Source organism: Benincasa hispida, chromosome 4 (genome assembly GCF_009727055.1).
Source record: "Benincasa hispida cultivar B227 chromosome 4, ASM972705v1, whole genome shotgun sequence".
Taxonomy (NCBI): Eukaryota; Viridiplantae; Streptophyta; class Magnoliopsida; order Cucurbitales; family Cucurbitaceae; genus Benincasa; species Benincasa hispida.
This window is the reverse complement of record NC_052352.1, coordinates 10,206,746-10,219,324: the sequence shown is the minus strand read 5'-3', so window position 1 is coordinate 10,219,324 and position 12,579 is coordinate 10,206,746. Positions and strand designations below refer to the sequence as shown.

At 35.3% G+C, this 12,579-nt stretch overlaps 1 protein-coding gene across 1 annotated transcript; it reads left to right on the top strand.

Moving 5' to 3' along the window:
• Nucleotides 1-8,537: 8,537 nt before the first annotated feature.
• On the top strand, nt 8,538-12,174 carry LOC120075345 (probable LRR receptor-like serine/threonine-protein kinase At3g47570). The gene is made up of 2 exons (XM_039028647.1): nt 8,538-11,264; nt 11,640-12,174. The coding sequence occupies exons 1-2, from the start codon at nt 8,594-8,596 to the stop codon at nt 12,020-12,022; spliced, it is 3,054 nt and encodes a 1,017-aa protein (XP_038884575.1). The 5' UTR covers nt 8,538-8,593; the 3' UTR covers nt 12,023-12,174.
• The last annotated feature ends 405 nt before the right edge of the window (nt 12,175-12,579 follow it).

Genomic DNA, 12,579 nt, shown 5'->3' with positions numbered 1-12,579 from the left:
TAACAATCTCCCGTAAGTGTGACCCACCATTTTAAGCCCTAGAGGTCCATCCCAAAAGGCCAATCCGAAGGGAAAAATCTGATTGGGGTAAAACCTAAAGTGACCCTATCCATTTCTAGAGTTCACCTTGATATTGACCAACTGCACAAAACCCATCTGAAGGGGAATGCTCTGAAGGCGACACGAGGGCATATAGAATGATCTCACGGTGTAAACCAATGACAGAGACCATAGGACGTGTTGACACATACCCTTCACCCACTTACTATAAATACTCTCTCCGTCCACCTTGATATTGACTCATGCAAACACCATCCGAACGGGGGATACATCCTGAGCATCTCGAGGCCAAGCATAAATCTCACGGTGTGAACATACAGGGAGAAATGTGAGTGGAATCATAGACATATCTGATACGCCTCTTTTTCCCACTGAGTATTTTATAATCTAGGGTTTAGCTTACTTAGAAAAAATAGGCTAAGGATTTTAACTAAGTGACTTTTAGGTTTTCCCAAGAGTAACATTTATCTTGGATAGCTGAACAACTTTTGATCATCATCCATTAAACTCTTTAACGGAGTCTTTGACTAAAATGTCGCATGCTTGTTGAAAATCTATCTAATTCATCTTTCTAGGTAGATTCCTAGGTAGGGGTGTTACGTTTCCGTCAACTTAAGAACCCAGCCTAGCCAGAACCCGCCTTAGACAAAAGGTCCCTTATAGATAGGTTTACAACAAATTTAATCTTTTATTCCATCCAATTTAATCCTATTAAACCGATTTTAAAAGATTAATCTAGGTTGCTAAACTTTTTAGAACCATTTGCACTTAGGTCTATCTCAATTCAATTTTAAAACCCTTTTAAAAAACTTGAGTTCACCCTAAGCCCGCATGCAACTCTGAATTATTGATTTTAGGTCTAATTTCTTTTATAACACTTATAAACGGAAACAACCACAATGCTAAGCTAACACATGCAAGGCATTCATAACGATTATAAACAGCCTAAGTGTCATGCTCAATGCATTGTCCATTCATTGCTACTTCTTTTATATAACGCTTAACAAAACCGCAATGAAACAAGCAAAATATGCTTCCATTCACCCTTAGACTATAACAATTATAATAAAAGGATGATGCATGATAATGCTCACTGCATGCAAAATACAACTCTTATATTTCATGATGCATGCGTATGCTTTCAAGTAATGTCTTCATGCTCGATTATAACATTTATAATACATGATGCATGAGTAATTGCACAACCTAAGGTGGGTTTTTAACTATATAACAAACACTTTGGCATATAAGTACCATACATCACATGTATAGGCAATAAGAGTTGATGAATCGGATAAAATTACCTTAAAACACAAAAAGGAAAGCTAACTATTACAAAGACAAGGAGTCTCAAGTTCAAATAGGCGAATTGGGTCTTGAACTGCTCGGCAAAGCATCGCTTTTCCTACCATCCATCGTGTACTAAGCACCCCATGATCGTCTATACGATAAAACAAACACTTCCTTCTATCGCCTACCAGCGCTCCAGAGTTAAACAATCGTTCAGCATTTACTATACGATCATCTAGAAAAATCCAAATGATCGTTTAGCTATTACTACACGATCCAACCAACGCTTGGTCTTCTTCTTTGTTGAGAACTGCATCGCCATGCGCCGAAGCTTCATCACGAACGACTCGACAAACTCGAACTTTTCGAAATACAGACTTGATTGCAAAGTTAATTCCGCCCAAAAACATAGGGCCTTACAGTTAACACTTTGTAATACTGAAAGCTTTAACAAAAAAGCAATTTAAACCTGAAACATTCATCATATTCATCCACAAATGCAGAAAACGGTTAACCACAAATGCAGAAACCCACCGCGACTGCAAAATGCATTCAATTCAGATCTGTAATTTGGAATATCAGAGAACTTGGCTTTGATACCAATTGAAGGAAATCGGAATCGAGATTTCCATGAGTAGTGGAACAAGACTATTTCAAATTACAATCATAAATGAACAATATATTTACAGTCAACTTCAAACAAATGGGTATTCAATTCATACAGAGAAATTAAAGCATGAATAAACTTAAATGAATAGAGATCAAACTCTACGTATATATGAGGATGCGTCTCCATGCTCCGTTACGCGATCGCTCAAACTATCAGCAACCTCGAACGCTCGATCTACACGACCATAACAAAGCACGAACATTTCACGCTCGTCCTCAACGATCTCCTCGGTCACAATCTCCTCCACAACAACGAACGGCCTCCACAACACCACAAACGGCCTCCAGAAAATCTCGACGGTGTCGAGTTGAGTCTGACACCACCAACAAAGTGACCTTGGTATTCTCGGTGTGAGAATCCAGAGGGTGGAGCTCTGTTCAACTGATGAGGCAGACGAATGGAGGAAATACAGATCGTGTACACGACTGGCAAGTGGAGATGGCGAAGACCTATCGTATAGGTCGATGCTCAATCATTTAATAAAGCTAGCAATCGTTCTAGCAAAAGCTATGCATCATTTAGCTCGTCTGTCGCTAACAGATCTAACGATCGTTTACCTTTAGGCCAGCGATCGTCTAGCAAAACTATGTGATGTTATACTGGCGACACGATCGTTTAGCTCGCCAGTCATCGTTTTAGTAAATCCGAATTACTTGACGACTTCGTGAGTTTCTTTATGCCACAAGAGAAAAACTCAAACCTTTTCAATCTTTTGTTTATAAAAACTTCTTTTTTGAAAATAGGAAACACTTTCCTTTTTAAACTCACGGTTACCATGATCCAATAACCACCAACTACTTTGGTTATTTAAAAGAAAAAGAATTAATTATCAATAATTAATATATTATAAATATAATGATAACAACTATCATACTATTATTATACCTATAGTTTTAATATTCATCTCATGAAACATATAACTTAGTTCTTTTTCTATTCCATGGTACTTAATGTAAATCTCATTTACATCAATCCTCACTAGAAGTATCTATACATCATCCGATATATCATATATAACAAAATACTATTGTCAATTTGAACATTTCAAATCAACACAAGAACTAATTCTCAATGAATCATTGAGTTACCAAGGAGACCTCATGGATCTGTAGCTCGAAGCTTCAACGGTACTGATAACTGATTAAAATTTTAGTCACGGGACACCATTCGTTAACTTCAGGCACTCCATCAAAGATTTGACAGCTGAAATCTCTCTTACTAACAGATATATTATGTGTCCATTTAACCAATGAGTAGTGCGACAACCCTTCACAAATCGTTCGAAGTACAGTTGGACCAATAAAACATTATGCCTCTATAGTTTATTTGTCCCTTAAGACCACTGATCTTCTAATGAACATAAGTCATAGCCTACTATGACTGATTCTTCTCTTTCAAACGAAGTTGTGGCCATTATGTTCAAGCACTAGAATCAGCCTTAAGGGAGCAATCTCTCTACTTATCCCTACTTCGGGAAAGAGTGAATTCCATCTTGTGGATTGAGTTCTCAGCTCCCAGATCAGACAAGCCCCCAAAAAGTAGGCATGTTGAGTGCAATATGGCCACTCTCCACATTACTAATCCAAGGACCATCCTCAAAGGCAGAAATCTCAGAAACTCAGGATTGAGGTCGTGTCACCTATGGTTCGTTTAGGTGAGATGTAAGTCTCTAATATCAACGGCGTTATATACAAGTTATCATCTTGTGGTTAATCTTATACAAACTCTTTGTATAGGACACCCGCTCCCTATCTCCACAATGAATAGTCAGGATCTACTATCTGTAATAGTTTACAACACTTGCAAACCTCTACAAAGTGGTCGTATCCGTTAGTGTCACCAGAATCAGGTATCCACTTAATTCCTTTACTACAGACCTATTTAGGTTATCACTTAAGGCATGATCCACTTGTATATCACATATACATGCTTAAGTTCACATAAGATAACCAAAGAGCTTTGTTTATTGGATATGAGTAAATGTCAAAATTAAATAACACTTATTTTATTCATTGAAGAATGTGTATCTTTACAAAACAACGAGACTCCAGAAGAATTAGGACACCAATCCCAACAGGTGTTTGGTTGTGCAGCATATACACATGTTAGACAAGACAAGCTAGAGCCACGTGAAAGGAAATGTATCTTCCTTGGTAATCCGTCTAATGTAAAGGGTTATAGATTATGGCTTCTACAACCAGGTGAGGGACAATGTATTATCAGTGGAGATGTAAAATTTGATGAATTGGATATGCCTTGGGAGTTGTCAGGTAGTATGAGTTTTAAGAAATTTATTGACAATATATCTTCAAACTCTTTTGAGATTGAGTTGGGAAAAACACACATTGTTGGATCTTCAAGAGAACAATTTGTTTCGAATCATAAAGCAATAGGGGTTGATGATCAGATGACTAGTGAACTATCTATTGAGCAACCTGAGTCTATGAGTACTGAAGATCATCAATCACAATCTAGTTTGGTTGACTACCATTTAGTTAGAGAGAGACAGAGAAGATTTATTAGACCACTAGTGAGATATAACAAAGCAAGTTGTGCAATAGAACAGGAGAAGGAATCGGCTCATGTCTTAAATTGTGATGAAATCTCATTAAATCATGAACCTTCCAATTTTGATGAAGCAATGCAGTCTAAAGATAGTGATAAATGGTTAGTTGCTATGAATGAAGAAATGGCTTCACTGGTAAAAAATGAGACTTAGGTGCTAACAAAAAAACCATTAGATCATAAACTTGTTGATTGCAAATGGTTGTATAAAGTAAAACCTAATATTAGTTGTGAAAATAAACCTAGATTTAAAGCTAGATCGGTTGCAATGGGTTTTAATTAAGAATATGGATTGATTATATGGGGTTTATTCTTCTGTTGTAAGACATTCTTCAATTCGTGTTTTGTTGTCTTTAGTTGCATATTTTAATCTTAAGTTGGAGCAAATGGATGTGACAATTGCTTTTTTACATGGAGAATTAGAAAAAGCAATCTATATGTCTTAACCACTTGGTTTCATTGAAAAAGGAAAGGAAAAATTGGTGTGTAGATTGAAAAAGTCACTTTATGAACTTAAACAATCTTCAAGACAATGGTATAAAAAGTTTGACACTTTTATTGTTAAATCTGGATTTTGCAAAAGCGATTATGATAGTTGTGTTTATGTTGAATATGTCTCGAAAGATGTATATGTGTTTTTGTTATTATATGTGGATGATATGCTTTTGGCTTCTCTTGTATATTCTGAAATTGTTGAATTGAAAGCCGAGTTATGCAGAGAATTTGATATGAAAGACTTAGATCCAACTAGAAAAATTCTAGGTATGAAAAATGTTAAGGACAGAAATACTAATAAACTCATAATTACACAACAGGGTTATCTTGACAGTGTGGTTAAGAGGTTTAATCTTGATATTACAAAGCCAGTGACTGTTTCGTTAGCCTCTCATTTCAAATTGCCAAAATTTCATATCAGCCAATAACAGATACAAAATTTTCAGTTATGGCAAAGGTACCTTACTCTAATGCAATAGGATGTTTGATGTATGGAATGATATGTATTCGAGCCGATTCATCTTATGCAATGAGTGTTATTAGCCATTTTATGAGTTGTCCAAGTAAAAGTCATTGGAAAGCTATAAAATGTGTAATCATGTCTGTAAAAGGTACTAGGTATTATGGTTTAATTTACACAACTAGTGATTCTAATGTTCAGTGTTTAGAAGGTTTTGTTAATACTGATTTTGCTTCAGATTTAGATAAGAGAAGATGAACAACTGGTTTTGTATTTAAAGTGTTTGGCAATATAAATAGTTGTGTTACAGAAAGAACCGAAGACAAAGAAGTTATAATCAGTTTATCGTTGTCACCTCTTTCTGTTTTGTTTGTTGTAACCACCAGAGCTTCTTCCAAGAGCCTGTATAAAAAGAAAACCAATGATAGAATAACGAGAACGAGAGAGAGAGAGAGCAAGACATTCATTCTGTAAAGAAGTTTAAAGAAGAAGTAATAAAAGAAACTCTCCCTATTTGCACAGTGGACGTAGGCCTTTGGCTGAACCACTTAAATACTTGTGTTCTTTCTTTCTCTATGATCGTCAAATTTTTACTTAAGTATCGTGTACATGATCGCTTAGCTCTTCTTGCATCATTTACACGATTATCTAGCTCCTCTTTTCATCGTTTATACGATCGTCTAGTTCTTCAGCTATCATTTGTACGATCGTATAGTTCCACTCAACTATCGTCTACACAATCGTCTAATGCTTCTTAATATTGTTTACATAATTGAACTATCATCTAGTTCCTCAGAGCTTCGTCTACACAATTGAGTTGTATTCAGGTAAACGATTGAAGAGTTTTGAAGCCTAAAGGATACAGTCTTCCCTGAGTCTTGAAGTGAAGTTGACCGTTTATGTTGAGTAGTTTGGACATGCAAACAAGGAGAATTATAGTTATCTGGGGCCACAAGTTGGAGACCTTCTCTTCAATATGTGGTAGCTTTATCTACTACATAGTAGGAATATGTTGCCTTATGTGGGTATGTGAAAGAAGCAATTTGGTTGAAAGGGTTAATATTTGACATGTTTGAAGAGATAGCAGAACTTACTATTTAATATGATAGTCAGAATGCTCTTGCACTTTCGAAAAATCCATTATACCATGATAGAACCAAACATGTTGATGTGAAGTTTCATTACTTGAGAGATGAAGTGAATAAAAAGACAATGAAGCTTGAGAAGATTGCATCTGAAAATAATTTTGTCGATATGTTTACAAAGTCTTTATTAGGAGCGAAATTTGAATTTTTCTATGGCCTACTTAAGTTAAGGTAACTAATGTTGCTTGTTTGTGATTAAAGTCCAAGGTAAATCAAGACTGTGTTTACATTTTTATGTGAAGATACACTTGATTCAAGCTCATCTTCTCATCTAATTTACATCTAAATTTAAAAGATCTTTTTGTTGGGCTTTTTAGTTATTAAAAAGACTACGTGAGTAGGCTTTTAACTTATTAAGTCCAAATGTTCAAACATTTGTACTTCAAAGCTTTTTTGAGTCCAACTGCTTAAAATTGTAGGTTATGCATCTCAGTTTTCAGATGTTATATTTTGTTCTTGAAGATTGAAGCTAATACATGAAGCTAATACAAGAGTATTCATCTTACACCATAGATGTAGACCATATTGATCGAACCACTATAAATATTTTGTATTTCTCTCTCTACTCTCTTCTATTTTAATTTAATTTGTGGAATAATTTAGATATGTATAGAAAGTGATGTTTGCTTTACTGTTTTATATATAAGCAATGGGTTTTTTTTTGAAGTTTTTCACATCAACCAATAAACTCTATCTTCATCCTTATATCTACTTTTTACCTTTGTCGAATAACTCTATCTTTCCTTCTTAATTTACTTTTCACAATTATCGAAGAACTCAATCTTATAATTATGAACTTGAACCAAAATTAAATTTATTAGCTCCAACATATTAATTTCAAATTTATTAATCTCAAATAGTGGGCCAAATTTATTAATCTCAAGTAGTGGGCCAAACTGAGTATGTTGTAGACTTTATTTGTTAAAATTAGTTGTTAGTCACCAAGTTGTAATTTAACCTAAATAACTTGCATAGAAATGCTCAAATTCTTTTCTAAGAACAGTAAAGAATTTCCAACCATAAACACAATCTTTTCCTTAAATCATAAATTGGGTCAAAAACAAAACGCACTCAATTTTCTTCAAATCTTATTTTCTCAGTCACCGATTGCAATAAACAGCACGGGTGAAACAGCACTACCTTTCTTACACATCCAATATTAATCGAAGGCTTAGGTGGCGTGTTTGAGAATCCAAACACATGTTTGGGTTGAATTTAGGAAAAAAAATATTTTTCAAAACAATATTTTTATTAAAAATCTTTTGATAAAAAGATTTAAAATAAAAGTATTTCTAAAATCTGTCAAATACTTTAATTCTTTTCAAAATTAATATCTTGAAAAACTAAATTAGTAGTACCATAATTTATCCTAGCAAATTAAAAACTCTTTACCAATTAACTAAGGACTTGTTTGGAATGGTATTTTACTGGTTTAAAGAATATTATTTCAACACTTAACAACTTTTTTTGGAACTTTTTTTATATAACAATAATAGAAATGGGGATCGAATTTTCAACTTTAAGAGGAAAAATGTATGTGAATTAATTGATTTTTTTAAAACTATTTGATAAGTCATTCTAAACGAATTTTAATTAGTCACATAAAATGGTTGGACTTTGGACTAAACTTCAATAGTCATATTGTGACAATAACCGTTGTAGAGTAATTCTTAAATCTCACGCTTCTTAATAATCACCACCATAAGTTAAAAGAAATGACTTGGTCTTGGGCATAAAATTCACACTGGAAGTTCTCATCTTCAACTATCATGCTAAGCATTTTGACCGTCAAATGGTGCCTTCTCTACTGAATCATCTTTTTCAAGAAGCTGGGCCCTCCATTCATGGCGAACTCTACACTATAAATTCGTTCATTCTCTTCCGCCATTCAAGTCCAACCATCCAGGCATGGCTTCTCACTCCACCCACTTCCAATTTGCCATTTTCACTGCCATTATAGCTTTGAAATATTCTTCATTTCCGGCCGTTGTGTCAGCCACTCTGAATCTTGACACAGACAAACAAGCTCTGCTTGCAATCAAGTCTGCATTTCAAAACATTCGGCCTCCAAATCCCCTGTCTTCCTGGAGTAACGATCAAACTTCATCTCCCTGCAAATGGGTCGGCGTTAGCTGCACCAGAGATGGCAAACGAGTTGTTGGCTTGAATCTCACCGGCTTTCAACTCTCCGGCTCCATAGATCCTCATCTTGGAAACCTTTCCTTCCTTCATTCACTCCAACTTCAAAGCAATCAAATAACAGGGATAATCCCACATCAAATCACCAATCTTTTTCGCTTGAGAGTTTTGAATATGAGTTTCAACACTTTACAAGGCCAATTACCCTCCAACATCAGCAAAATGGTTGATCTTGAGATCCTTGATTTGATGTCAAACAAAATCAATGGGAAACTCCCTGACGAGCTCAGCCGCTTGAACAAACTCCAAGTTCTGATTTTGGCACAAAACCAACTCTATGGTGAAATTCCACCATCTTTTGGTAATCTTTCTTCCCTTGTTACCATAAATTTAGGCACAAATTCAATAACTGGCTCCATTCCCACCCAACTGGCTGCCATTCCAAACTTGAAGCACTTGATTATCACCATTAACAACCTCTCTGGCACTGTTCCTCCTGCCATATTCAACATGTCTTCCTTAATCACTCTGGCCTTAGCCTCCAACCAACTTTGGGGAACATTTCCCAAAGATATTGGAGAAAAACTCCCAAATCTTTTAGTATTCAATTTTTGTTTCAACAAGTTTACAGGAACAATTCCTGAGTCGTTGCATAACATTACAAGAATACAAGTCATACGGTTTGCCCACAATTTACTTGAAGGGACAGTCCCACCTGGTCTCGAGAAGCTTCACGATCTCTTAATGTACAACATTGGATACAACAAATTTGTGGGTTCAGATGCAAATGGAGGCCTCAACTTCATCACCTCCTTGACAAACAGCTCTCGCCTTGCCTTTCTAGCTCTTGATGGGAACAATTTCGAGGGTGTGATTCCGGATTCCATTGGGAATCTCTCCAAGGATCTTTCTAAGTTGTACATGGGAGAGAATCGTTTTTATGGGAATATACCTTCCACCATTTCTAATCTGCAGGGGTTGTCTCTCCTGAATTTGAGTGACAACTCGTTATCAGGTGAAATCCCTTCTCAAATTGGCAAATTGGAAAAGCTTCAAATGCTTGGTTTGGCAAGGAATCAACTTTCTGGTAGAATTCCAACTTCTTTGGGTGATCTTAGAATGTTAAATCAAATTGATCTGTCAGGAAATGATTTGGTAGGTAACATACCCACCTCTTTTGGGAACTACATGAATCTGCTTTCCTTGGATTTGTCCAAAAATAAGCTCAATGGACGTATTCCAAGAGCCACTCTTGCCTTGCCTGGTTTAAGCAAGGTTTTGAACCTTTCCAATAACCTTTTCAGTGGGCCACTTCCTGAAGAAATTGGATCTCTAGAAAATGTTGTTACTATTGATATCTCTAGTAACCATATCTCTGGTAATATTCCTCCTTCAATTAGTGGTTGCAAAAGCTTGGAGGTATTGATAATGGCCAACAATGAATTCTCAGGTCCTATCCCAAGAACTTTTAAGGATCTTAGAGGCCTCCAGCATCTGGATCTCTCCTCAAACCATCTTTCAGGCCCCATTCCTAATGAACTTCAACAACTAAAAGCTCTTCAAACTCTGAACCTCTCTTTCAATGATCTTGAGGGAATTGTTCCAATAGAGTTGGAAAATATCACTAATCTTTACTTGCAAGGCAATCCAAAGCTTTGCGATGAACTCAATCTCTCATGTGCAGTGACAAAGACAAAAGAAAAGGTGATTAAAATTGTGGTCGTCTCTGTTTTATCAGCAGTGTTCGCAATATTTCTTATATTTGGTACTGTGGTTTACCTCATGAGAAGAAAATCAAAGGATAAATCATTCCAATCAAGTGAATTGCTAAAGGGGAAGCCTGAAATGATCTCGTATCGTGATCTCTGTTTGGCAACTCAGAACTTCAGCCCAGAAAATCTGATTGGAAAAGGGAGCTTTGGGACTGTATACAGAGGCTATTTGGAACAGGGGATTGCCATTGCTGTCAAGGTTATTAACATGGAAAGGGCTGGTTCTGTGAGGAGCTTTCTTGCAGAGTGTGAAGCTTTAAGAAACGTAAGACATCGAAATCTCGTTAAGCTAATCACTTCCTGCTCCAGCATAGACTTCAAACACAAGGAGTTTCTTGCTCTGGTTTATGAGTTTCTGAGTAATGGAAGCTTGGATTCATGGATTCATAAGCATAAACTTCATGCAGACGGAAGTGGGTTAAATTTAATTGAGAGATTGAACATTGCCATTGATGTTGCCTCTGTGTTGGATTACCTCCACAATGGTTACGATGTTCCAATTGTTCACTGTGATTTGAAGCCCAGCAACATTATTCTTTCGGAAGACATGACTGCAAAAGTTGGGGATTTTGGGTTAGCTCGTTTACTGGTGGAAGGAGGAAATAACCAGTCTTCGTCCATAACTTCCAGTCATGTCTTAAAGGGTTCCATTGGCTACGTTCCTCCAGGTTAGCTGACATTAAAGCTTTGTTTTTTTTATTCAAAAGTTAAATTTAAAATATATTGCAAAAGTCAAACATCATAGTGTAACATGATAACTCACGAGCAAAATAACTTAAAATCAAATAATAATAATAATAGAGATGGAAAGAAAATTAAATACGAACCCAAAAAAGAAGATAGAGACATTTGTAACTTCAATACAATATTACCTATTCTTTAGTTTATGTGCTCAGTGAAAAAATATTCTTCAATTACGACAAAATCCTTATCTAATAGATTTCATCTTTAGTAACTCATGTAAAACCTACTATTCAGTTTAACTTGATATTTTCTAGAATTTTTTACTCTAAGCAAGCAAGTTCTCCGTTTTGATAATGCAGAATATGGAGTGGGAAGAAAGTCTACAACAGCTGGAGATGTGTACAGTTTTGGAGTAACATTGATGGAGCTATTTACAGGGAGATGTCCAACCTATGAATATTTTTCAGGAGATCTCAATTTGATCAAATGGGTTCAATTGGCTTATCCAAAGGACATATATGAAATAATGGACGCTACATTATTAGAGTTGGGCACCAATTTATACTATCAAGAACAACAGATTGACTCAACTAAACAGTATGATTGCTTCGTTGATGTAATGGGCATTGGACTATGTTGCACTGCAGATTCGCCTGAAAAGCGCAGTTGCATGAAAGACGTCTTGTCGAAGCTCAAGACGATAAGAGCCACTCTTATCCAGCCTTCAAATGGGAATGATTGAGCCATGGAGTAAAAGCATCAATTGTGAGAGCCTTGAGAATGGGCGGTTTTTTATTTTAGGGTTTGAGAGTGAATGAATGATAGAATGATTATTCTTTTAGATGTAATCGCAAAAGTTGAAATTTACTTGGCCTAGTTTCAATAAATATTAAATTTACAAAAATCACTCCTAAAATATATTCGATAGTTGTAATTATATCTTCAAGCTTGTGATTATAAAAATTGACCTTTAAATTTATATAAATGTTAAAATTGGACCCTCAAATTTATACAAATTATTAGTTTCAATTGTACAATTTTTATAATCATGTAAGTTTGAGAGTCCAATTTTAACACTTATATAAATTTAAAGGTCAATTTTTATAGTGAATAGTTATTTTTTTTTAGATGTAATTGCAAACGTTGAAATTTACTTAGCCTAGTTTCAATAAATATTAATTTATTGTTAACCTTTAAAAAATATGCAATTTACAAAAATCACTCTTAAAATATATTCGGTAGTTGTAATTATATCTTCAAGCTTTCAATTATAAAAATTAACCCTTAAATTTATGTAAG